Source organism: Petaurus breviceps, unplaced genomic scaffold (assembly GCF_028583685.1).
Source record: "Petaurus breviceps papuanus isolate PSGF00001 unplaced genomic scaffold, PetGlider_PUasm1.0 84, whole genome shotgun sequence".
Lineage (NCBI taxonomy): Eukaryota > Metazoa > Chordata > Mammalia > Diprotodontia > Petauridae > Petaurus > Petaurus breviceps.
In genome coordinates, this window is record NW_027186645.1 from 8160321 (window position 1) to 8187002 (window position 26682).

The 26682-nt window shown below is 37.7% G+C and overlaps 1 protein-coding gene across 1 annotated transcript in view; it reads right to left on the reverse strand.

Moving 5' to 3' along the window:
• DOCK4 (dedicator of cytokinesis 4) overlaps positions 1-26682 on the reverse strand; it is a 577420-nt gene that overhangs the window by 27679 nt on the left and 523059 nt on the right. The window contains exons 35-40 of the mRNA XM_069107030.1: positions 18817-18910; positions 10848-10996; positions 7838-7924; positions 6265-6369; positions 2824-2965; positions 1510-1676 (exon numbers count right to left, since the gene is read on the reverse strand). Of these exons, the coding sequence (XP_068963131.1) occupies positions 1510-1676; positions 2824-2965; positions 6265-6369; positions 7838-7924; positions 10848-10996; positions 18817-18910 (744 nt within the window). The remainder of the gene's footprint in view (positions 1-1509; positions 1677-2823; positions 2966-6264; positions 6370-7837; positions 7925-10847; positions 10997-18816; positions 18911-26682) is intronic.

A 26682-nucleotide genomic window follows, 5' to 3' on the forward strand; every position in this document is an offset into this window, starting at 1 on the left:
TCTCTTCCTCTCTCTCTCCCCCTCCTCCCTCACTCCTTTTCCTCACCTCAGTTTCTCCATCTTCCCTCACTCTCTCCTCCTTCTGCTCCCTCTCTCCTCCTCTCTCTCTCTCTCTCCTGTCTGTATTTCTTCATCTCTCTCTCCCCCTCCTCCCTCTCTCAGTCTCTTCTCTCTCTTCTCCTCCTTCTTTTTCTCTTCTCACCTCCCTCCCTCTCCCATCTATCTTCTACTCTCCCTTTCTCCCCCTCCTCCCTCACTCCCTCTCCATGGTTTCCCTCCTCTTAGTCTCTCTTCTTCTCTATTCTCCCCCTCTTCTCTCCCTTTCTCTTCTCTTCACTCTCTCCTGTCACCTCCTCTTCCTTCTTTTTCTCCTTTCACATCCCATCTCTCTTCTCTCTCTGTTCTTCCCTCATTCTCTCCTACTCCTCCATTTCTCTCTCTCTCCTCCCCTCCTCTCCCACCTTCTGCTCTCTCTCTCCTCCCTCTCTCCTCTCTTCCCTCCTCCCCATCCCCACACACACACAACTCCAAGGAGCAAGCTAGAGAAGTAAATCTTAGAGCTCTAACTTGATTGGCATAAGAAAACTATGAACAAAGGAATTTCTTCTACCAATACAGGTCAGCACATTTTCTGCAATGTAGTCCTGGAGCACTGAACAGTTAAGTCATTTGTCCAGGGTCACATAAACAGTAAGTCAGAGGGAGAACTTTAACTTAGATCTTCTGGCTCTGAAGTTGACTCTGTGTAGTACATCATATTTCATTTCCAAGGCAGGAAAGAAAGATACATTCTCTGTTTTGTGATTTTTAGTGGAATTCCTCAGGTTACTTTAGTCCCTCACTAAGACATAGGAATGACTGGGGACTCTCAAGTTATGTTAGCTTTACTGGTAGGAATTTTCAAGTTGGAAAGGTTCAAGGTATAGACCTAGAAAGAAAGCTAGGAAAGGTCTGAGGCCAGATGTGAACTAAAAGATGAGTCTTTCTGACTTCAGGCTGGGCACTCTATCCACTGTGCCTCCTAGATACCCCAAACATTACTTACAAGACCATAAATTTAACCTTTTAGGGCCTTAGGTACTCAGATCTCAAATTACTTAGTGACAACTTGCTGATTTGCCTTGGATGAAGCTCCCATTATCTATTCAATGTTAAAATCAAAGACAGTGATAAAAGGGACCTTAGAGGTTTTCTTGTTCAAGACCCTTATTTCACAGGTAAGAAAACTGAATCCCAGAAAGAGTGACTTACCCCAAACCATGAAGCCCAGTGGTAAGAATGGGACTAGAATTCTAGTCTTCTTAATTCTAGTCCATTTCTCTTTTAGCTACACAAGTCTGCTAATAAAGTTTAATTCAATTATCAAGTTAAACAGTTATTTACATAGATCCTACGATATTCTGTGTTAACTGCTTTAGAAAGTTCAAAAGAATGAAAAGATCCATTCTCTACCTTCAAAGAGCTTACGATATAGCTAAGGAGATGTGACATAAAAGAAGTTGATGGTACCTTGAATTCATTCTCCTTATCTTTAGTCCCTTTGTGGAATGGCCTGTCATAGCGAAATCTCCAAATATGATTCACTTTATAAAAGCTTTTGATGTTGTCTGGGATGCCTTCTCTCTGCAGGACCTCCTGGCTCTCAGGGATAGGAGTCACAGCATATATCTGAAGATCTGTATTCTAATGATTAAGGAAAGAAACCTGGAATTGCAAAAGCCAAGGAAGTTTATCTGGCTCTAAAGGTTTTCAAGAATCAAACTGCAGATAAACACCGATTGCTTCCCTATGGTGAGGTCGATGTTGGCTCCATTCAGTTCTGGGTCACCCCTATTGCCTAACACACACACTTTTTTCTTTTAAATTGGCAGAAAATAACTGAAGCCCCAATTAACTGAAATTATTTTTAAAATTTTTGGACCATGAAATAATCGCTGCTGGCTCTAGGTGGGTAACTTTGATATGTGTGTTTCAATGTCAATGGCATAAATATTTTTTGAAGAATTTTTTTAAATTTGTAATTTGATTTTTGTTTATGACTTGACCTGTTTTTATCAATAACAATTAACTCAATCTATTTAATGCATTTTCTTTTGTGCCATTATAGTAAAAAAAAATTCAATCCCTAATAATTTCCTTTTCTTTATTTTGTTGGTTTTTGCTTTGAAATGATATTCATGGGTGCCCAGAAAAAAACTTCCAAGGGGTTTAAACAATAATAGTTTCATAACTAGAGAGAGAGTGAGTAAGATAAGAGTACCAGGGTTAATCAAACTTTGCCTCTACTAGGTAGAGTTACCTGGTTAACCTACTGTTCTGTAGACAGTGGTGAGATTCTTAATAGTAATTAATAAAGGCTGCTCTGCCTTTCCTCATTCCTCCATTTCAGAATGAAAATACCCAAAAAAGGGGGGATAATGAATTATTCAAATAAACAATGCTATCCTTTCTCTGAATCGAGCTAGTTGCCACCATATAATATGGAAATAAATTACTTTAAGAGGAACTGTTAAAATAGCTTTCAAAAGCATGGCTATGCTGGAGAATAATTTTAATTAAAAGGAGATTTTCCTATATAAAGGATTTCTTTTCAGCTTCAATCATCATTTAAAAACAGAGCAGCTGGAAACTATTTGCCAGGAACCCAGTGAAATTCAATGAGCAAAAAGAGACAGAAACACACAGACACAGAGACATAGTATGCAGACATTCTCTTCCCTGCCCCAGAATAGAGTAACCACTCCATAACCTTGGAAAAAAAATTGGGCGGTGAATCGCCAGTGCCATTTAACAAGAATACCACCCTTCTGCATGTATGGATACACTGTGCTTCTGCCTGAAAGATGGTCTCATCCGGCTGATTGGCATGTTGCATAGCAATGGCATGTGGGAACTCATTCAGCATCCGTTGTTGGAAAGCTTCCAGCCTTTCATAGTCATGCCCTCGGCAAACAAATTCTTTGTTCTAGAGGGGGAAGGGCAAGAAAAATAAGACAATAAGCAAATTATCAAGTTGTCTAAAGTACCATCACATTGAGGAGGATAGCAATTTTTAAATGAACACTGACTTACATCTTTGCATCAGCTTGATTACATGAAGTAGTACTAGTCTGAAAATGAGAAGCCAGACTCATTTCAAAATATGCAAACTAAATGCCACATCATTGGCTGCTTCTGAAAATGCTGTACTTATGTATAACACATATACAATTTATATTTATGATTTATAAATATATATATATATATACTTATATATAAGACCATGCTAAGTCTTATAGGTTTCTTACAGAAGTGCATGGTTTGCTCAGAGTAGGGAACTTTGAAAATAAAGCCAATCCATTTAATTTGAGTGTAAACACGCACAAGTAAAGTGAGACTTAGACCAGATAATCTCAAAGATCCAATCCAGATCTAAGTTCTATAGTTCATAATATAGTTCTCATTAAAAAACCATCATACTCCCCCCATCTCCAATGGTAACCACCAAAGAGTATCAAATTAATGGCTCCTATGCAGGCATATGAAACTGACCCATCAGTAATTAAATGGCTGAACTTTTTTTTTAAAGCAATGCTTGTGTCTGTGTGTGTGTGAGACAACAGTTTTGTAAAATCTTGAAGAGTTAATAAATAAACCTTTATGAGCTCAACAAGGATATGAGAGAAAAGGAAATAATTTTGAAATGAATTTTACTATTTAGTGTGAGAATGCAGTACACTGGGACCTTGCTCTATTATAACTTGGTACAGAGAGAGGTAGTGTGTATAATAGAATCACTATGTAGCAGAGTGGAAAGCTGGCTTTGGAGTCAAGAAACTCTCCATTCAGATCCTGCCTCTGAGACATACTGGCAATGGAACATAAATTCTCATTGCCCAAAACAACTTCTAAGACTGTAAGTTACATAGAGCGCTGGCCCCAGAGTCAGAAGGACCTGAGTTCAGATGTGGCCTCAGACACTTGGCACACAGAGGGAAAAAAAACTAGCCATGTGACCTTGGGCAAGTTACTTAACCCCAATTGCCCTCCAAAAAGCAAAAAAACCAAAAACAACACAACAAAAAGACTGTAAGTTACAGATAAGTTGCTGATCTACATTAATTGATGAAATTGCCACACTGGAATTTCCCTTCCCTAAGCATATTGTCATGACCTTCCCCTCAATACAAATTCATTTACATACACACACACATATACAACATAATTATTATATAACTATAATTCAATAATATAAATATATTTGTGTATTATGTAATAATATATAATATGAATGTTATATATAGATATATAATCATATGCAAAATATATTTTTATGTTATATTTCACATCACAATAACTTCAGAGAAAATAAAACTTCTGTTATGGCAGTCATACTTGTTAAGCTATTTTCCAAAAGAAAAAAATAAATGTTGCGTATATTTTATAGTTTTAATTGTCTTGACTTATCAGGAAAGAGAAAAGAAGTTCTATTTGAAGGGAAATGGATAGAACATCTGAAACACTGATTCTTGAAGAATAGTTCTGCAGTTCACATTTTTAGCCAACAGAGGGTAACACTTTCCTATTGTTCAGTAGAAAATCACATTAATATGCAAGAAATGTCTTTTAGAAAGAGAAATTATTTAGAAATTGATATATACCCTGGATAAAACATTTTCAGGGGACTTATTTAATGAAATTTATTCTCTTAACTGATGCAGTTTTCTAATTTGCTAAACTGCCTTTGAAAATTAATGACTCATACCTCTTACAGATCTTTCTTATTGCCTCTTTAATTGCCATTAATTGTGCTTACTAGATACCTAGGGTGGTTCATATTATACTCCAATGATACCAAGCTAGGATGTCTTGGGCAGAGATCCCAGGTTACACTGGAGTGAGATGGGGGAAATAGTTTCTTTTCTTTCATTTCCCATTTTAAATACAGCCACCCTTTGTGATCCAGTACATGGCAGCTAAGTCTTGTACCATCTTGTAGAGTATCTCATGTGTGTGTGTGTGTGTGTGTATGTGTGTGTGTGTGTGTACACATAGCCCACATTCAGCACACTTGCTAATAAAGGCTCTACCTTCAAAACTCTGATATATTAGCTTTGTTGTTTTTGAACTCAATAAAAGTAGCTTCTTTTGATAGTAATTCCATCATTTTTGAAAGTTAAATTATGTACTGAGTTGTACTAATCTTACTTCATGGTCCTCAGATTTTGCCCATGTCTCAAAATATGTAAATTCTTTGTTTTAAGGTAAAATAAAAACCAAAAGCTACATGATGCCAAAGCATCTTGGTACAGTAAGCATTTCAATAAAGAAATTCAATCAATCATTTGGATGCGTGATCAATGAGTTACCAAACTGATATTTTGCTTGACCTGATTGGAGTTTTGGGGTATGACACTTTTAAGATGAATTCTATTTCCATCCATGCCTCTAATACTCCCCCATCCCCATATTGCCAAGTATATGTTCAGATAAAAAATAAAATTTAGGGCATCATTAATACTAACATCTTCAAATATTAAGATTCCGGGTAAAAATTATTTGGTCCTATTTTCCCTAAAATCTTGAACTTGGGTATCAAAGTACTTGTATTTCATTTAATGTCTTGCAGTGGCTCTACTTTCAGTTCTTCATTCATTTCTTGACACTAACATAAGAAAGACAGAGAATGGAGTCCATGTCTTATTCTTTCGTATTAGATAACTAGAACTTTCTTTGGGAACATATGCTTTATGAACAATTTATTTTGTAGAAAATGGTTATTAGTAGTAACCAGTAGGAATTTCATTTCTGCTACAGTGTTGACTTTTTCTTTCATGAAACAATTCAGTTAATAAAACAATCCTCTTTCTTCCAGGTTTATATTCTAAGATGTAGAACAACTGTATCCTTTTGATACATTATCATTAATTCTATTTCCTACCCCTAATACTGCCATTATAAAAATTGCAGCATTAACTGTGTTAACTAGAAACACAGTTGTATAAGACTAAAAAGAGGAAGAAACTATAATTATATAACACAGTATATCCAATAATAACATGCAATAAATCTAGGTAGGAGAGATAATCCTTGTTTTGATGGATTTAAGTAATTCTAAATCTATGCTATTGTAGATTATTATTGGATTTCTAGCTTAAAAAGATGATACAAGGATTTTCTAAGACTTTCAGAAAGGGTAAAATAGTTCTAACATGCTAGAGTCCTCCTAATTAGATAGATTGGTGTTGGAAGTATGAAAGAAAACTAAAAAACCCATGTACTCACTCGTAAGAAAAATGGAAATTTTTTCCCATAAAATCCAACTCTAAAAAATTCTGGTTCAAGACGTTGTTGGTCCATGATCTTGTCATATAGAGAGGCTTCCATCATCTGAGAAAGTACAAGAAGACTTTTAAACATTTTGGAATGGTTTTTAACACTGATAATTGACAGAGGCTACTGTTTCCTGAATATCTGAACTTCTTAGTTTAATTTCCAGAAAGATGATTTTCATATACTTCTTTGTGTTCTTGGGTGAAATGTATCCTCAAGTTCCATTGAATTATTTCTATTCATTCACAACACAATCATGCAATTCATTATTCACAATGAAACATAGGTTAATATGGAATGTCAGAATGGAAACCTTTTGCATTTTAAATCAAACAATGCCTATTCACTCAGACCTCAAGTGACCAATTTCACATATTTTTTAGTCTCCTGGAATACACTGGTGAGGGAAATGACAGAAAATTGGAGTAGTTTTTTGGACGGACTGGGGGGAATGGAATGGATCTTTCAAAACACAGGTGAATTGAGTTATTTCTATGAATAATAACTTACACTTGTATGTGATATAGAATTTGGTGGTCTGATGTACACATATTGTGGATTTCAGTCCTAGAGATGGTTAACTTGTCACTCCACAGGATGCAGGCATTCCTTAGACTAGATAGTTTTGTAGCAACAATTCCAATACAAAATAATCCAATATATTAAGCCCCCTGTGTGCAGAAAGCCTTCGAGTATAACTTTGATAATGTTGAAACCATGAGGCATTTACAAAGTGCATACAGTTTCCCATTCATGGTTTTAGCATCACAAGGGTTTCTATAGTAAAACTACTATTGCATGTGAAAGCTTTTTCTCCCCAGGTAATACTCCATGGAGCAGCAAGAGTGATGTTTAATGCCTTGAGTTTATTAAAAAAAAAAAAACACCTTAGCAACTATGGCGCCCAAGGGCCACCATGACTCAATATTGTAACCTTCACTTCTGTTGCAGGGACAAGATGCCAAATAGCAACAGCCCAAAGTCTGAATCTCAAATCCAGGGCCTGACAGAGCCAGCATAGTGTGCTACATTTAAAACACATCTTTCTCTGTGGTCAAGTTTATGCCTTCGTAAGAACCCAGTCCAATACTGGTTGGGTTAACTTAACAGTTTCCAATTCTCTGCTTGGCAGATTTCTGTAAGATGGGTTGTTACAGAGAAATATACGTGTGGTATTTATTGCCTTGTGAGAGTCTGAAAAGCATTTTTTATAAAAGCCAAAAACCTCCCCCATTGGATAGATTAGGTGCTGAAGATTTAGAGTCCAAGAACAGTTCATGTACTAATGATTCCCAACTCTCTCCCACCAAGTAATCACATTGGAGGTCTACAAAAATAATCAGGTAGCTTCACTTGCTCTTTCCACTTTCAGTGCATATTTTCTAGGAAACAGTCTAAAAACATTTTTAAACAAGATCTGCATTAGCACAATTGAAATTTAATTTCACAAACGTCCTTCAGAAAACTAATTGAGAAAGGAGCTCCCTCAACCCCTTGATTAGACTACATCAGGTATGCATGTTACCCGCATCTTGCTCAGGTTTCTGTAGTCGTAATAGCTTTCATACTGCTCTGCAATCTTCCGGCACAGGATAATGCCATTCTCCCAACACTGTGGACAAAGAGATGACATGGAAATCATTTGGCCATCATGCCATGTAACTCACACCTCTTAGTTGTGATATACTCTTTTAAGTAGCTTATTTTGCTTTGGAAATTCCAAATTGCCTAGATCACAGATTAATTTTTATCACTGGAGTATATTATGCCTTGCAGGAGTGTGCTCAAGCCAGCTTGAACCAGGTCCACCCAATTGTTAAATTTTCAGTGTGAGCATTTACACCTTAGAAATTGGCAAAGATGACAAATCAGGGCTTAACGCATTTGTTGATCGTCCAGACTTAAGAAAATAATGGAGAAAATATTAATGATGTGGATTAAACTCAAATGTGTGTCACATGCCCATTTTTTCCTCCCGAGGGAACGTTGTTATAAGAGTCAGGAGAAATGGGACAAAGAGGGCTGGCCTCGAAGTCAGGAAGACTGGGGTCATTTCCTCCTCTGCCACACACTACTTTACCACAGGCAAGTCATGTAACCTCCTAATTCCCAGGCACCTAAGACTGTAGGTAGAAAAGAACTGTCAATCTGCAAAGGTGGAGGGAATTTCTACACTGGGTGTGCCTCACACCAATGAAATCACAGGTTTTGACACCTTCCTTCCACATACCCCCCCCAAAAAAAATTCTTTATTAATCTTTGCCATGTTACTGTGAAAATTTTGACATTGGGGTCAGCTAGGTGGCACAGTGAATAAAGCACCGGGCCAGGAGTCAGGAGGATCCAAGTTCAAATCCAGCCTTGGACACCTGATACACTTAGTAGCTATCCATATGGCCTTGGGCAAGTCAGTTAACCCAAACTGCCTTGCCTTCCCCCCTCCAAAAAACAAAAAAAGAAAATATTGACCACCCTCCACCCCTGCCAATTCCTCTGTGTGTGTGTGTGTGTTTAAGTAAAAATTCCAGAGGCCTGTAAAGTATTAATAACCTTTCATGACCAGGAGTAAAAAAAAAAAAACAGATTAAAGTCTTAGCAGCAGCATCTAGAAAAGCAGAGTTTTGAATGCAAAAACAATTTTTTCAGCTGTCATTTCAATTGCATATCCATGTATTCTTCATCAGAATTTCAATTCAATAGTGGCCAGAGAGAGGAGAGGAAATAGGCCCTGGCTGCTGAGGGGAGATTACTGCTGACCACCAAGGAGCAATTACCCTCTCCTGATGGGACCTCGATGGCTACCTCTTCCTCCTCAATTACCTAAATTGCACTCCTAGATCCGGAGGCATTAACACATCGCCTGCCAATGTTGGCTATTTGCTGGCCGAAGTACTACAGAGATGCTTTGGTCTAACACAGACTCCTGGGAATGGCTTAATACAAGCAGCAAGTGATAAAACTGAATTTGTGACCAGCAATTAACTCAACATGTGAGAGGCTTGACTGTGGAAGGGCGAAGAGTTGTTTTGTTCACTGCCAAGGAACTGGATGTCAAGGCTGTTTACTCAGGTAAAAAGGTGGAATAGGAAAGAAGCATTTTCCTTGTTTTAAATTTTGAGATGCATCAAATTATACTTTTTTTTGACAGAACTATGATATATGGCAGAATTACAGGTTTTCCCCTAGCCTCAAACTAGATACATATATATAGCACCCCTCACTGAAGGATCTGAATTATCAGTTCAAACATCAAAACTTCATAGTAAATGCCATGTTATAGACCACAGGATAACATATTTGGACACCTTAGAGATCATAGAGGCCAACCCCTCATTTTACAGATCAGGAAAGATTTTAAATGAGCTTCCCAAAGTCATACATGGGGCGGGGTAGAAGCAGGCCTCATTCCAGGTCCTATGATGAAGAAATCCTGAACTCTTTAAACTTCATACTACATGAACTGGCTAAAGCAAAGGAAACTGAAATAATATATTAAGAAAAATGGGTTGATCAGTGATTCTTCATCTTAATTTTGTGGTCAGAGGGTTATAGATTTAGAACTAAAAGAAACCATACAAGTCCTACAGTTCAACTCCTTCATTTTACAGATGAGGAAACTGAGGTCCACTGGGGTTATTTTTCCACAATTATAAAGGTAGTAAGTAGAAGAGCAAAGATCCAAACTCATGTCTCCTCTGTCTCCAAATTCAATACTTTTTCCATTGCACATTGTAATGTTGCATAATTCCAAATATAAATTAAATTTAAAATTTTACTTATCTCTAGTTACAAACAAATTGATGTATACTATATAACATTTTTAAGAGAAGGTAGATGGTATACCAGATATAGTATTGGACCTGGAGTCAGTAAGACGTGATTTCAAATTTGTCCTAAAATATTTATTAGCTGTGTGACTGTGGGCAAGTCACTTTAGTTCTCTGACTCAGTTTCTTTATCTTTAAAATGAAGATAATAATAGTACCTACCTCCCAGGGTTATTGTGAAAAATCAATTAAGATAACAGTAAAGCACCTAGCATAGTGCTATTGTTTTTAATCATCATCATTATTAATCTCTGAGGAGATTGGGTTAGGGTCAGAAATTTAAAACAAAAATTAAATTTTGATGACCAACTGGTCATCAAAAAGCAAGGGGACAGTAAATTGGATGCTCCAGATAATGAGGACACATAGAGGATTTTTCAGAAGAAAGTTGAGAAGTGACATTAAAAAAAAATCTGACTAGTGATTTCCTTGAAGGAAACTTCCAATGAGGAGTATCTCTCTACCAAAGTAGATTAGTCGCTACTGCCCAACTGATTGTCTTATAGAACTGTGTGAGGCACTGAGGTGAAGGGACTGACTGAGCCATACAGCCTTTATTTATTAGAGATCTTGACCCCAAGGCTGGCTGTCTTTCCATTAAGCCAAGATGGCTCCTAATTCCCCTAAATAAACTTAATGATACTACTGTTGTTTTCTTAAACTTTCTAGTTATTCCCTCAAGACACGTGACTCATCACTGTCACTTACTTTGCCTCTGTCAAAGTTCTGAATGATGGTGAGGTGAAGGTATTCTTTGCGCTGCCACTCTGTTTGCATGGGGTAGGTTAAAAATTCCCTGAGGGGCCGATCAGACCATTCCAGTAACTCATCGTATAAGAGGAGAGTATAAGCAGCCTCTGAAAATTAAGAGGAAACATGTTCGTTAAAATAGCACTTTAAAAGCCACATGATTATACCTAAGATTTTCTTTTATATGGAGAAATTTCCAGCCAACTTGAAGGAAATTATAATGTTGTCATTAACATATGTACCCTGTCTTTAGGACTATTCACTATTTTATTCTGCCAATTTATCATTGTAATCAAAAGGTTATAACAATTTCCCCTTAAAATGTTAATGTGATTTACTTGCTATACAGAATAAAACTGAAAAATGTTTTTATCAGTCATTCCTCACTTACAACTTGTTATCATTCTACATGTTTCAAAGGATATAACAGTGCTTGACCTAGAGTAATGACAATATTAATAGTCAGCATTAACATAATGCCTTAAGGTTGTGAAGAAGATGTTATTAGTATTCCCATTTTACAGATGACAAAACTGACTCAGAGAGAAGTTAAGTGATTTGCCCGGTGTCACAAAGACAACAAATGTCTGAAACGAGACCCAAAGATCTTGGCTGCTGCGTTCTGAGTCTATCACTCTATCCACTATGCTACACAGCCCCTAGCATCAGTGTAACTCATTTACTGTTGTTCAACTGATTTAGTCACATCTGACTCTTTGTGACCCTATTTGGGGTTTTCTTGGCAAAATTTTACAGTTGGAGTGTTTTACCATTTTCTTCTTCAGCTCATTTTACAGATGAGGAAATTGAGGCCAACAGGGTTAAGTGACTTGCCAGCATCGGCTAATAAGTATCTGAGATTTGAACTCAAGTCGTCCTGACTCCAGGGCCATCGCTCTATTCACTGTGTTACCCAGCTGTCCCAATGTAACTCATAATGGCAGAATTTTCTCTTAATACATGCTTGCTTTAAGGAATATACATGAAACTCAAATAATAATATGTTATTTATATATAGTCCTAGAACTGTGGATTACTCAGCCTTTATATCTGAAAAATGAACAGCAATAAATAAAGGGATATTTGTCTCACTGACATTGTAAAAATACTGTAATTTTAGGTAGAATATTTTTTTCAGATTATCCTTACTTTTTACTATATTGGTTTATTTTTAATATTGCATCTTTCTACCATGAAGTGATTTCTATACACATGTATATACATATTGTAAAGATGCAATTTATCTTTGTATCTGCATACAGCTCATGTCTTTGAACTTCTTAAATAATAATTCATAACTTTATTGTGTTTTAAGGCATATAAAGCCCTTTTTAGAGCAACCTTGAGAGGAAAGATAATTAACTCTCAGGGCTGTTGTGAGGCTCAAATGAAATAATATTTGTAAAGTCCTTAGTATAACACTTGGCACATAGTAGGCATTAATAAATGCTTGTTCCCTTTCCCCTTAAATCCAAGTTTAATTACAAGTAAATGTGAGGCTCGACTTGTCTATGGTCACATAGCTATTAGTAAAGGTCAAAATCTGGATCTTCTGAAACTTGTCTCCTGATTTCTACTACTTCATTATACACACACACACACACACACACACACACACACACATAGGCATATATGTATACACACATATACACATATATTTATGTATACACACATATAAGATATCTTGTATTTGGGACAGGTAGGTGGCACAGTGGATAGAGTGCCAGATTTGGAATTAGGAAGAGTCATCTTCCTGAGTTCAAATCTCATCTCAGACACTTACTAGCTGTATGATCCTGGGCAGGTCATTTAACACTGTTTACCTCGGTTTCTTCATCTATAAAATGAGTTGGAGAAGGAAATGTCAAACACTGTAGTATCTTTGCCAAGAAAACCCCAGATGGGGTCACAAAGAGTCAGACATGACTGAAATGACTGAACAACTATATACATATATGTGTGTATATGCAAATGGAATTAATTAGCAGCAGGGAGCAGGGGAAAAGAGGGAGGAAAGGGGAGGAAGTGAGGCAGAGAGAGACAGACTAGGCCCCCTGCAGAAAGTGGGATTTGGACTGAATTCTAAAGGAAGTCAGAGGGGAAGGAGAGAAAGCAGAGCACTGCAGGCATGGTGGACATCCAATGCCAAGACAAAGGAATGGGTGGTAGAGAGGCAAATTTAGACTTAGTATAACATCAAAATTCTTAACTATTAGAGTTGTCCCAAAGGTATCATCACTGCAGGGCTTAAAGTAGATGACCACTGATTTGAGCCTCTTATTTTAGGTATGAAATGAGGTAGATAAGCTGTGAGGTCCCTTGGCAGGCTCAGATCCTGTGACAGTGGGAATGGCTGGAGCATTGAGCACTACTATCCAGGCTGGACTGGCCAGGGTAGCAGCTCTGGATAACAAGGATGGCCACATGTGGATCCTCATGCTCTGGTCACCATGGGAATTGTGCAAACGTCCCAGATGTGATGAAAAATGAAGAGATGAGAAGGGTGAAATTCAATTAGGATGGAAGGAACTCATAAAGGGCTGAAAAAGTTTCATCCCATTTAAACACAAAAAACCCCCATAAAAAATAGAAAGTTTTTTCACTCGTTTTACTTTCCCTCTGTATATAAAAGAATGAGGACATGAATTACAACATATGTTAAAGACTGAAGAATAAAATATTATTTGGAAAAAATAACCTATTCCTTGAGGAACATGAAAATCGTTAAGTGCAAATTGGGTAAACATATTTAAGGAAAAGACTGATATGTTTCTAGAATAGAAAGACATATGCAGCCTTCCTTTTTGGGAAGCAAAATGCCTCTATCACCTAGCTGGAACAAATGGACTTAAGTTCTCTTTTTCCTTCTATGAGCTTTAAAAAATAAAGATGTGTCCACAGACATACTTTGCTACTTTACTAAGTGAACAATTTCCAAATCCAAATAGTCCCCAACTAATGAATTGATTGCAAAAATATTATGTAAATCAGGTGTTTGGAACTCAAAGTGTATCTTTTTGGTTATAAGTAGTAATTATATTTCCAGGCCAGCCTACAAAAGCCAATGTAATCCATAATATATATGACAGTATACCATTAGAACCCACCACAAAAACCACCACGTGTAGCACAATTCAAAAAATATTCATCAGTTGCCTACTATATGCAAGGCTCTCTGCTAAATGCTAAGTATATTTATATAAAAAATGACAGTCCTTGTCCTCAAGGTCCCTCCATATTTTCAGAGAGATAAGTGTTCAGAGTTCCAACTGGACCAGGAATCCCAACAGGGACTGTTAGGAGGAGGGGGTGAAATTCAGGGGCTGAAATACTCTTTAAGGTAGCTTCTTGGTTGGGGCGGCTAGGTGGCACAGTGAATAGAGCACTGGCCCTGGAGTCAGGAGGACCTGGGTTTGGATCCGGCTTCAGACACTTAACAAACACACAAACAAAAAAAAAACCTAGCTATGTGACCTTGGGTAAGTCACTTAACCCCAATTGCCCTCCCAAAAAAAGACAAAAAAAAAAAAGTAGCTTCTTGGTCCTATGATGGTAGAATATACCAGGCCCTAGGTCAGCAAGTACCACCTGCCTTTATTGTCTAAGAACATAAAAAAACCTTAGCTCTCCTCAATACACAGAGCCCAGGAAGGTGGGGTCTAAAGCAGACACTAAGGATTCTACCTCCAAACCTGCTCAACCCTTTGCCATCACTGGACTCAGGAGCCCAGTCTCTTGAAAACTAGAAGCCTCCTTGACACAAAAGCTACTACCATGTTATGGCAGGTAGTACTAACTCTGTCCTGAGTCACTGAAAAAAAAAATCACGTCCCAGGCTTCTGTAAACATTGAATTCACTTTTCACAGTCAGACTCCATTCATCAAGGGACCTCAGACTCAAAGTACCTTACTGTTGGGACTGCAGTATCACTGCTGGGACACCAAGCCTGAATGGGAGCCAAGTACACACTCTATGTACAGAGTATCTCCTGGGTGGACGCTGTTCCTTGTAATTTTAGGAAGAAGTAAAGGAATTGGTACCAAATGTGATTAGAGGAGGAGAGGACTCCAACCACCAGGTACTTACTATCCAAGATGCCTACCCTAACTTCCCAGCTTCCCAGAACAGATGCTTCCCTTCATCATTATAGGACTTATGGGTGGGAAGTCAACTGGTACTTTCTTAATCCTATAACTAACAAATTTCCAACCCTTCCACTGCCCCTGATTCAATAAATGTTTACCCAAACAAAGCCTCCCTCCATTTGATAATATTCCCCTCTCTCATCCCTATTTAGCTCAGACTCATTCCTTTCCCTTGTTTACATCTCAACCTCTCCCTGAAATTGTGCGCTCTGGATCCTCCCCTCCCTTTCATCCTACGTTGATTAGTCTTCATTCTTTCCTTTTCCTTATACACATGGAAGCTTGGTTCCCTTCCAGAGGCACTGTATCTTTGGCCACCCCCTTCAGTACATGCTGTTGCTTCTCTCATATCCTCTACCCACTTGTCCAGGAACTGGAGTCAGTAGACTCCTGGCTACTCATTGCTACTGCCAGGCCTTCTGTCACTCAGTAACATCTCTCTTGAGGTTCACTCCATCTGTCTATATCACCCATCAACATCCTTGTTGCTAGAAGCTATCAGATCCCTAGTCACTCTTCCCCTTTTTCAGAGTTTAGTACATAGCTCAAAATCTTCCATTCTGCACCACCCCTGCCCTTGAACTTGACACCTCGATGTCTCCATGGAATACTGTGACCTCTCAGTAAATCAGCCTGTATTTTACTTTAGTCACCCAAAGAGATGGTAATACATTAAGACTTTGAAACCACCCATAACCACGCTACTTCCAAGATACTATTTTCCTCTCTGATTATAAACACTGATCCTTCCATCTCTTCCTCTGTCTTATTCCTCTTAAATCTATATTCATCCATCCTCACTTCAAAATCTTTAGTCCCTCCACCTCTCTCTGTTCTTCTATCCTATAACCCTAAATATAGCCTCATTCCTTTCCATTTTATAGTCTTTAACTGATTTGGCCTCATTTAGTCTTGACCTTAGAGTTTAGCAGTTCAACCCTATGCTATTTTCTACCCTTTCATCTTTCCCCCTACTCCTTATCTTAACAATGCTCATACCCTGCCTGTGCTATCTCTGGGATCCACCCTTCTAAAAATTCTATTCTCATGCCATGGGTGGATGGCATAACAACCTACAGGCTGAGCCCACTACAATTTCACATTAAGTAATCTTAACTGGGTGTATAGTTTCATTATAATCCTTTTATTGACTAATTCTCTCCTGTGTTCTCTGAAATGGATTCCAAGCCTTTTCTTCTTTTCTTAAGCTTCCTCCAGCAATAGTGTATCTCCCTCCCCCTCAATAAAGGATCTCCTTTCCTATTTTACTGAGAAAAATCAAGGATGGCCCCAGCAACTTGTCCCATTCAGTCTCTCCCTATGTCCAGTGCCCAGCACAGTCCCTGGTACATAGTAGACTCTTAAAGAATGCTTGCTAATTGGTTGATTGATCTACAGCTTTATTTCCTGATACTTTTCAACATGCCCGGCTCTTCTCATTTAAAAATATCCATTATGTAATTTTGCCATTCCTCAAACTAAATCTCTCCTAAAAGTCTTCTATACTTGCTGCCTCTAATCCCTCACTTTTCGATCATATCACAACCACCTAGTTTTCAGACCTACTGAGGCTGCTTCCTCCAAGATTACTAACAATCTCTTAACTGATAAAGCCAATGGCTTTTTCTCAGTTCTCATCCTACTTGACCTCCCCTCCCTTCCATCTTCTTTTTCCCCCTCCCCCTTTCTCCCCACCTCTTAGATTCTGTGAGATTGTCTCCTATTTCTGACTGCCTTCTTTGCTGTTTCATCTTCAACCTCCTATATGGTGAGTGTGGATGTTTTTCAAGGCTAGATTCTAAGCTCTCTCCTTTGTTGTTTACATAAGCTCCCACAGGCTCAAGTAACATTGCCAAATAGGTTGTTCCCAAATCCATTCCTAATATTTCTTCTAGACTCCAGTACTACACCTCAGTGTAGTAGGAGGCAGGAATACTCTGTGTGGTAGGAGGAGAGGGAAATACTGAGAGAGGGGAAAAGGTACAAAACAATCACAATGGAGAACGAGACAGGGAGTCAATCAATGTTGAACAGGATTGTCAACCAGTGAAAGTCCACCAAGGTTATGCAGCATAAATTTACGTGGGTTGGCAGCATGATTTTTTTGGCTGTGCTAGGGAAGTTTAATGACCTGAGGAAAGCAAAAAAATCATCTGGTAGGGCTTATTGGCAGTTTGGGAATGACAAAAGGTCAAGTGAGGCAAGGGATTTTAGAGTAGCTGCTAGTAAATCACTGAAGTGGTTAACCACAGACATGGTCAAGAGTGGGTATTGAGGCAAGTGAAATGGAATAGGGAGGGAGCCAGGAATGGAGGTTGTGGTGAGATTGAGAGCAAGATTCTTGTGATTTGGGATGATTATAGGTGGAGAGGAGAATCTCAGTTAGTGATCTTGGGAGATGGTATGGTTTCAACTGAAGTTCTATACAATGACCATGCCTGCATGTGTCTGAATTAGAGCAGACACAGAGGCTACTAGAGTTGAAATGGTAGAAAAATTGTGAGATTCATCAGCTCATCCATCAAAACAACTTCTGAGTGGTAGGCTATGCCTAGACTGAGATGCCCTGTAACTGAGGGAGAAAGCCCTGTGGAACAGCCAAGATTTCATGTCACATAGGAATGAGGGCTGGTAGCTTCTGCCAGGGAGGCTGCTAGAGAATAAAAGTGACTTGTTTTGCGCATGATGGAAGACCCTGCTCTGGTGATATGGCTGACCCCTGATATCCCCATAAGCATAGAAAAAAAAACCCAGGGTGGGATGGTGCCTCCTCACTCCTGGAGGTCTAGATCTGCTGTTTGTCAGAGATATCCCCTGGGGAGGAGGAGGAACAGGCACTCAACCAGAGCTATCAGCATACATCCTTGCCCTCTGTTTGACAACTTCATCCTTACAAGCTAAGTAAACCTTTTCTACCTCTTGCTTGTGTCTGGTCAATTATTTCTATATTCCAATAGCTCAGTTTAGGATGACTGCCAGAAGTTCTCCCAAAGCATCTTTATACTCATTTTTACTGTTTGCATTTAAGCACACTCTTGCAGAGGTTTCCTTACCAAGTCAGAAATAATCTTAAATTGAGAGTACAATATGGGGGAAAGGCTCTTCAGAGGGTTAATAATGCTTAGGTTCTGATAGTGTTTGAGATTTTTCACTTTTAAAACAACAGGCATTTAAACTAGGCAAAGGGCCCTAGAATGAATATAAGACATATGAATATCTAAGCTGCTGCAAAAACCTGCATTTGTTTGTGCGAAATAAAGAGCATCAGTGAAATACAGAGCCAAACCTACTGATGAAGATTAAGTTGAAATTTTGTGAATAAAAGCAACAGTTTCAGAAAGGTAGAATTCTTCATTCTTTTAAAAACTACAAAACAGCATACCCACAGTTGACAGGGTCCCTTATCACACTGATGCTTTGAAATAATATTTGGGCCACTCATTGCATATACTGTGAATTATTATCTCCAGGTAGCCATGCTACTTTGAAATCCCAAGTCCTAAATTTGGATTAACAAAGTGAATGTAGTTGTATGACTTCACAGGTATAACCAATATCATATTGCTTGCCTTCTTGGGAGGTAGGGGAGGGGCAGGTTGGAGGGAAAGAATTTATACCTCAAAAATTTTCAAAATTAATCTTAAAAATTTTTACATGTAATTAGTAAATATTTAACAAAACAAATAAAAATAACTTTAAAAAGAAAAGTGAATATAGGTATTTGTCATCCTTAATGTAACAATCTCCAATACTTTCCCCAATCCCAAAGTGGTAAAGTTACCTGTGAAATTTTGTGCTTTCAGATGCAGATCGTAGAGTTTATGAATGTAGCGTATATACATCTCTTCTTTGTTCAATTCAGTTTTGTAAAAGTTCTGTAGTAAGAGTGTAAGCACAGAAAACTGCATTAAGGTCAAAAAGTTATCAGCCTGGTACTCTTCTGCAGTTTTTTGGTGAAATTTAAGAACTGCCTCCTTTTTTAAACCCATCTTAACAACAGATAATTTTGAAATCTATAGGGCTTATTTTAAGTGGGGAGAGTAGTGGTACCACCATTTATTAGTGAGCAGCTTGGGACATTTTAAGCATTATTGCTTAAATTTCTCTTTTTCCTTTTTTTTTTTTTTTTTTGGTCTGCATTTTTCTGAGATTGGGGTTAGGTCTAGACCTAATCTAGATCTTATCAGTGGTGAATTCCCAGTACAGAAATTCACTACACTGATGCAGATCATCAACTTACCTATAAATTATAATCATAGTTAACTGGGCCACTTACAAGGATTGAGTGACTTCCCCATTTACCCTCTATTCCCTAAACTATGCTGCATTTTCAATCATTAATGAATAATCAACATATAGTGAACAAGACACCTCTTAACTCATTGCCTTTTCACTTCCTGTCATTCATTCCTGAAAAACTATAGCTCTTCACCTCCACCTCCTGGGTTATCTGGCTTCCTTCAAGACTTAAATCAAATCCCATCTTCCTTAGACCTTTCCTGGCATCCTCCCCCTCCCAAGTGCTACTCCCAAGTTACTTAGTATATCTCTTTTATGTTTATAATTGTTTGCATATTGTCTCCCACATTAGAATGTGAATTTCTTGAGGGAAAGGGGTATGTTTTTGCATTTCTTTATATCCCTTAATGGTTAGCACAGTGCCTGGCACAAAGTAAGCTTTTAATAAATGCTTATTGACTCAATGGTTAGAAATAACCAAGATTGGGGTGGCGAGGTGGCACAGTGAATAGAGCACTGGCCCTGGAGTCAGGACGACTTGGGCTCGGATCCAGCCTCAGACACTTAACATATACACACACAAAAACCTAGCTATGTGACCTTCGGCAAGTCACATAACCCCAACTGCCCTCCAAAAAGCAAAAAAAGAAATAACCAAGTTTGTAACAGATTTAATATAATGGTTATTGATTTATGGCTTTATAACTTTATGGCTTATAAAATGCTATACATTTATTGGAGAAGGATATGGCAAGCCATTCTAGAATCTTTGCCAAGAAAATTCCATGGACAGTATGATTGGACATGACTGAATGACTGAACAACAATACACTTTATAAATGGAATTTTATGAATGCATATATATATATATAAATGTATAGTAATATTGAAAAATGATAATACATTCAAATATACCATTAAATTTCAGATTTATTTTTAAAATTTATCTAAGAAATAAAAAATGGTATTGTGATAGACAAAATGTGAACCTGTTATGTTTTCTGGAAAACCATGTGGTGGAAGACAGATGGAAGAGACCATTTTATGATGAGTAAGCTCCTACTCTAGGTTACTAATGACAGATGCTAAGTATTTTTGGTTTATGCTTAAAACACTTGTCCTACATATGAATCAATAGGGATTTAATTCATAAAACAGATATTTTATTTGGTTATAAAAATATATGGGACTCTGATAAGAGTAAATGTAAATGAGAATGAAGAGACAAAGAATCATGACAGAGGTTTAGAAGGAGTGAATGAAAAGTTATAGTTTTTAATGTATTGAAGATATTTGATTGCAAAAAAGTTAATAAAATGTAGTTATATAGTTCAATATTAAGTTATAAATAATTTAATAAAATAATTTTAAAAATTCATCAGGTCCTTATCTAGCTTCCCTGAAGTCTTTTAATTATTTACTAAAAGCCTATTTTGATTTACCTAAAAATATTATACATGTAATGCATGACTTACAAATATCCCTTATATACAAAAAGGACCACCTAACTTAGATGACTTGCTGGTCATAAAAGCACTCCTCCCCTAGTTAGGATGAGATATTTTTTAATTTAAAAGGGAAATTAAAAGTCATTTAGTTTACAAATCTCTGTACTATCCTACCTCTCCCCTCCAATTTTACAAATGAGGAAACTGAGAGCTCAGAAACAAAGTGACTTTGCTATTATTGTACGGGATTTCCCTCTCCTTCCCTCTCAGTCTGTTGCTGCCTCATACTGCAGCCCTTTGCCCTCTTCCCTCTCCTCATAAACACTTTGTTTTGGCTTTTATCTGGCCCCACTATTCAGCCTGGAAGGAAAGGAAAGAAATACAAGTCAGTGAATTTCTCAGGGTACCATTTTTATCTCTCAAATGAAAGGGTTGAACTAAATGATTTTAAAGCCCTTTCGAGTTTCTTTTTTTTTTTTTTTTAAGAAATTGGGGTTAAGTAACTTGCTCAAGGTTACATGGCCAGGTGTTTCTGGGTGGGTGCTAAGTGTCTGAGCCCGGAATTCGATCTCCAGGTCATCCAGACACTGGAGCCAGTGCTCCTACTTGCTATGCTACCTGGCCACTCCCCAGCTCTATTCTTTTGAAGAGGAGGAAAAAAAGCCCTCTTGCTTTGCTCCTTCCCTCTCTTTCATTCCAACAGATACACTTAACCTTAGTGCTGGTACTCAGCCTCAGCTTACTTCCCTTCTCAGAGTTCTATTACTATTCTAGTTCATGCAGGGGAAAAAAATAATCTGTGATGCCCCCATCTGGTTTTCCTTTGAAATGTTAAATGTGTTTATAATCTATATATCCCAATGACTCAAAATTATCATCATCATAAACCCTGGATTTTCTTACGGGATTTCAATGAAAAATAGAAAGTGGGGGAAGCAACATGAAAGGAAAGAAGTTTCATCATCTCTGTTTTCTCATGAAGCTTTAATAACTTAAGATAGCACTAAGATTTTTGGAACACTGTATATTTATTCCAGAGAACCAGTGGTAGATGCGATCATATTATAAAAATTCATTTTCTAGGCAGATTCTAAGGCCTGTACAATTTGATAGACTGCCTTCCAGAGTTACTATGGGCTCAGAATTCATCACCATATGGCCAATATCATGACAGCCTTTTTTGAACTTAGCTAGTCTGGTCTTCTGATGAAAGACAGACAGTTTAGCTATCTATTGTAAGCCATGCCTGGAGTTTTTTTAGTTTGGTAGGAATGGCTAGAGCTTGGCCTCTCCTGTCAATGTTTCTGACAACTCTGGGTCACCCCCACACCATGATTTAGCATTGGAACATTTAAGGGAGCACCAATTCAATTTATTTCAGTTAAATATTCTTTTAATAAAGTATATTTCAGGGCCACAGGCCATTCTCTAAGACTGAATGTTTTAAGTTATTTACAGATCTACATCCATTAGAGAAAGTTTTTCTGTAGCAATGAAATCATAGGTTTGACAAACTGTGTTTGGGCCCATGCACAGCTTATGGGGGAGGCGGGCAAATGGATGAATGGATACATAGATAATAAACAGATATAGATAAAGATATAGATATATATTTAAAAATACATTATAGATTGATATTTTTTGTAGGATAGAATAAGCACTGAACTAAGAGTTATGACATTATTGCTATGGGAAAATTTATTTTGAGTTCCACACAACTAACAAATTTACTTTTGGACTGTGATTAGAGTAAGTTCTGTCTATATGAGCATATCTACCTATTCACAATATTAGAAGAGTTACTAGTTGAGCTCAGGAAACTTGAAAAGTGAAGACTTATTCTAAGAGAAGTGTCATACTTTAAATCCTGTGTTTAATGTAGTTTTATCAAGTAGGTCATCATTCTAGCTGATTCTTTTTTTTTGCTTTCTGGAGGGCAGTTGAGGTTAAGTGATTTGCCCAAGGTCACATGGCTAGTTTTTGTGTTAAGTGTCTGAGGTCATATTTGAACTCAGGTCCTTCTGACTCCAGGGCTGGTGCCCTATTCACTGTGCCACCTAGCCACCCTGTTCTAGCTAATTCTCAAGGAGCTTAAGTATCCTTTCTTTATTTATACTTTTTTAGGGGTTGAAGACCAGGGATGAGGATCACCAAATTGAGCTGAGGAAAATGACTGTGAACTAGGGTTGGGCAGCAAGAGCTACTGAGTGTGATTCTAGGTCAAAGAACATGTTTTAAGTAGAAACAAAATGCAAACAAACATCAGAGCTGCAAGGGAACTTAAATTAATCAACATATTCATTAAGCACCTCCTATGCACCAGGAACTGTGGTTGGCATAGTGGACTCCAGTACAAGGAATGAAACAACCCATACTTGCAATAAGCCTACATTTTTATGGGGAGATTGTCCCTGGGATTCTTAATCTTGGGTACACAGACCCCAAAGGAGTCTGTAGGTAGAATCTAGTGTTCTTGAACTGGGATGGGAAAAAAACAAAAACAAAACAAAAAACCCTTGCATCTTTATGTTCACTAGCCCCTAACTGAAATTTAGCATTTCATTTAATTATAAACGTAGGCAACAAACAGTATTCTGAAAAGGGGAACATAGGGTTCATCAGACTATCAAAGGGGTCCATGCCACAAAAAGCAGATTAAGAATCCCTGAAAGAGTCTACCCTTCTCATATTACAAATAAGAAAACTGAAGGTCAGAGTGTTAAAGTGACTTTCTTAAAAGTTCCATAGCCAATTTGTATCAGACCTGGGACTAAATCCCAACTAAACCTTATCTCAATCTCATCAGTGCCTCAGTCATTGTGGCTTCATAAGCTTCATAAATGAATTGCTTCCCCCAGATACTGCCTAGACTAGAGAGAATTTGTAGCCAACTTCAGCCAATGATTTTAATTCATTTTCTCTCCACTTATCTAAAAGTATCCCTCTCTTTATCTGGGGACTAATCTACTTAGAATACACTAGAAATATGATGAAGAGATCAGAGAATACAAATGTTCCATTTTGACCACATCCAAGATACTTCATTCATCCTTCCTACCATTTAAAAAAAATTCAGTAAACAATGCTATTCATAGCCCTCTCTCTTAAATTAACCAAAAATCATTTTAATTATCTAGAATTATTGTACCATAAACACCATGTCTAACAGTACCACAGCAGGGTTTTTGAAATTATCAAAGGATGATTTGCTCTAATAGCTTGCTTATAAGAAGGAGCTTTCTTTGAGAACAAAATAAGCCTTTTTCCTGTGAAGGAAAAGTGTTTCTTTGGAAAACATTTTATTATCACTGTCAGCAGACAGGAATCTGTTGCATGTGTCTGGCAAACATGCTTGTGACACATAGAACAAAACAATAATTATATTTCCTAGTGTTAGTCATGTCAAAAATTATGCACATTATTAACTTAATGTTGGAATTTAACTCATGATTTTTCACAAGACAAATGGGAACTTTTTTAAAACAAATACTTTAGAAATTATCCTTCCAAAGGATTAATCAAAATGGATCAAAAGGAGAAGACAACATTAATCATATTGCAGTTAAAAAACATCAAGATCTTTCCATATGGTATAAACATTAAAAGGTCAGCCTAGGAGTGATGCATTAGGGCCTTTAATTATAGATTCTCTTTTATTATCCAATAAACAATAATTGTACTAAAAATATGAGTATCTTTTGCCTGTTCACTATGCCTAAAATTACGAGTGAAAATTATTTGTGCTTAATCAATATATAATCCACAGATTCAATCAATAAACATTTATTAAGCAATTACCATTACTTAATAAATAATAATAATAAAAAATAAGCAATTATTAAGCCTAGGGCAGTGATAGGTTTTAGGAATATGACATAACAAAACAATCTCAACCTTTAAGCAGCTTATATTCTAATTTAGTGGAGAAAGAATGAGGGTGGAGGGGTGAGGGAGAAGTTAAACACATACAAATATACATAAAGCTAAACAAAGAAAAATATATACAAAGCAAATAGAGTAGGTCACTAGCAACCAATGTGATCACAAAAGGCCTCATATTGGAGGTGGCAAATGAGAGATTCAAAAATCTGAGGATATGAGGGTGTGAATTCTGGGTATAGGAGATAGACTGCACATAACGAAAGGACCAGGAGATGAAATATCACATACATGGACTGGCAAGTAGGCCTGTTTGGCTGAAATAATGACTACCTAAAGTAGAATAATGCACAATTAGCTTGGAAAGCAAGGCAGAACTAGAATGGGAAGGGTTTTAAATGGAGGGGGAAAACTTTACATTTTATCTTTTATCTTAAAGGCAGGAAGATACTATTAATGTTTTTTGAGTTGGTGCAGGGGAATAGAACACTGAGTCTGGAAGCAGGAAGACCTGAGTTCAAATCTAACCTCAAACACTATCTGTGTGAGCTGAGGCAAGTCACTTAACTTCTGTTTACCTCCAAATTAAATGAAATAATTGCAAAGTTCTTAGCACAAAGCCTGGCACAAAGCAGGCACTATGTAAATGCTTCTTCTCTATTCCTCCTTATTCTTCCCTTAAGTAGGCGAGAGGCATTCTAGTGCTTCAGGACTTTGGCAACAGCATGCTTGATGGAATGGAGCAGACAGCTAGCTACTAGAGGCAGAGAGACCAATTAAGCTACTACTACTAGTACTACTGCAGTGCTTAAGGGAAAAAATGAAGGGTTGATTAGAATGGTGGCCCTATAAGTAAACAGAAAGGGATGGATACAGGAGATGTTATGGAGGTAGAATCAATAGGACTTTGCAATTGAATAGATATGGAGGTAGCTGAGATGGTTAACAGTGACTAGAAGTGAGGAAATTAGGAGGGTTTGGGGCAAAAGAGAATGAGCTCTGTTTTGGACACTTTGAATGTAGATGTCTATAGGATATGCAGTTGGAAATGCCAAACAGGAAGTTGGTAGTGTGGTGCTGAGGCTCAGGAGAGAGAATGCAGATAGATACTTAATAAATACTTGGATCTTGGAGTCACAGAATCATAGGACCACAGGCTCACATATTTAAAGTTAGAAGGCACTATTTGAGCAATCTCATCAAACCATTCATTTTAAATATGAGGAAACCAAGATCCAGGAAGTTAAGTGACTTGCCCCACTTTACACAGGATGTGATCATCAGAAGGGGGATTTAAATTCCGGTCCTCTGTCTCCAGAACCAGTGATCTTTCCACTGGACCTTGGAGCCATCTGCACAAAGGAGCTACTTGAGTAAATGAGAGGTGATGAGACCATCAAGCGAGAAAGAACATAGAAGAGAAAAGGGCCAAGAGAGTCACTGGGACAAGGGGCAAGATATGAAAGATTAGGTAGCAAAAGATAACGAAAAGGCAAATGAGCTTGCATGGAAGACAGGTTTCCCATCTCCTATATGCCTATTCCTGCAAACATTCTCACCAGACCAATGATCAAGAAATCTAAAGAGAAACTTAATTAAGTTGTTTCTTATTGTTGCTGTGCGGTTATTTCAGTCATATCCAACTCTTCATGATCTCATTTGGGGTTTTCTTGGCAAAGATACTGAAATGTTTGCCATTTCTTTCTCCAGCTCATTTTACAGATGAGGAAATAAGGCAAACAGGGTTAAGTGACTTGCCCAGGGTCACATAGCTAGTAAATGTCTGAGACCAGATTTGAACTCAGGAAGGTGAGTCTTTCTGCTTCCAAGCCCAGTAGTCTATGTACTGGGCCACCTAGCTGCCCTAAATTATTTCTACTACCCAAAACTGTACAAAAAAACCAGCTAGAGTCACATGGGCAAGTAGGAAAGGGGGTTAGTGTCAGTGCAGGTAAAGAAGCCAGCAGCAGCTTCCCAATGCTATCAGCCAGAGATATTTGTGGCCTTCAGGGCTATGTGTACAGAGGCAACCAGAGTGGAATCCTCTCTGTTACTCCCATTTCCCCAAATCCTCAGTGTGG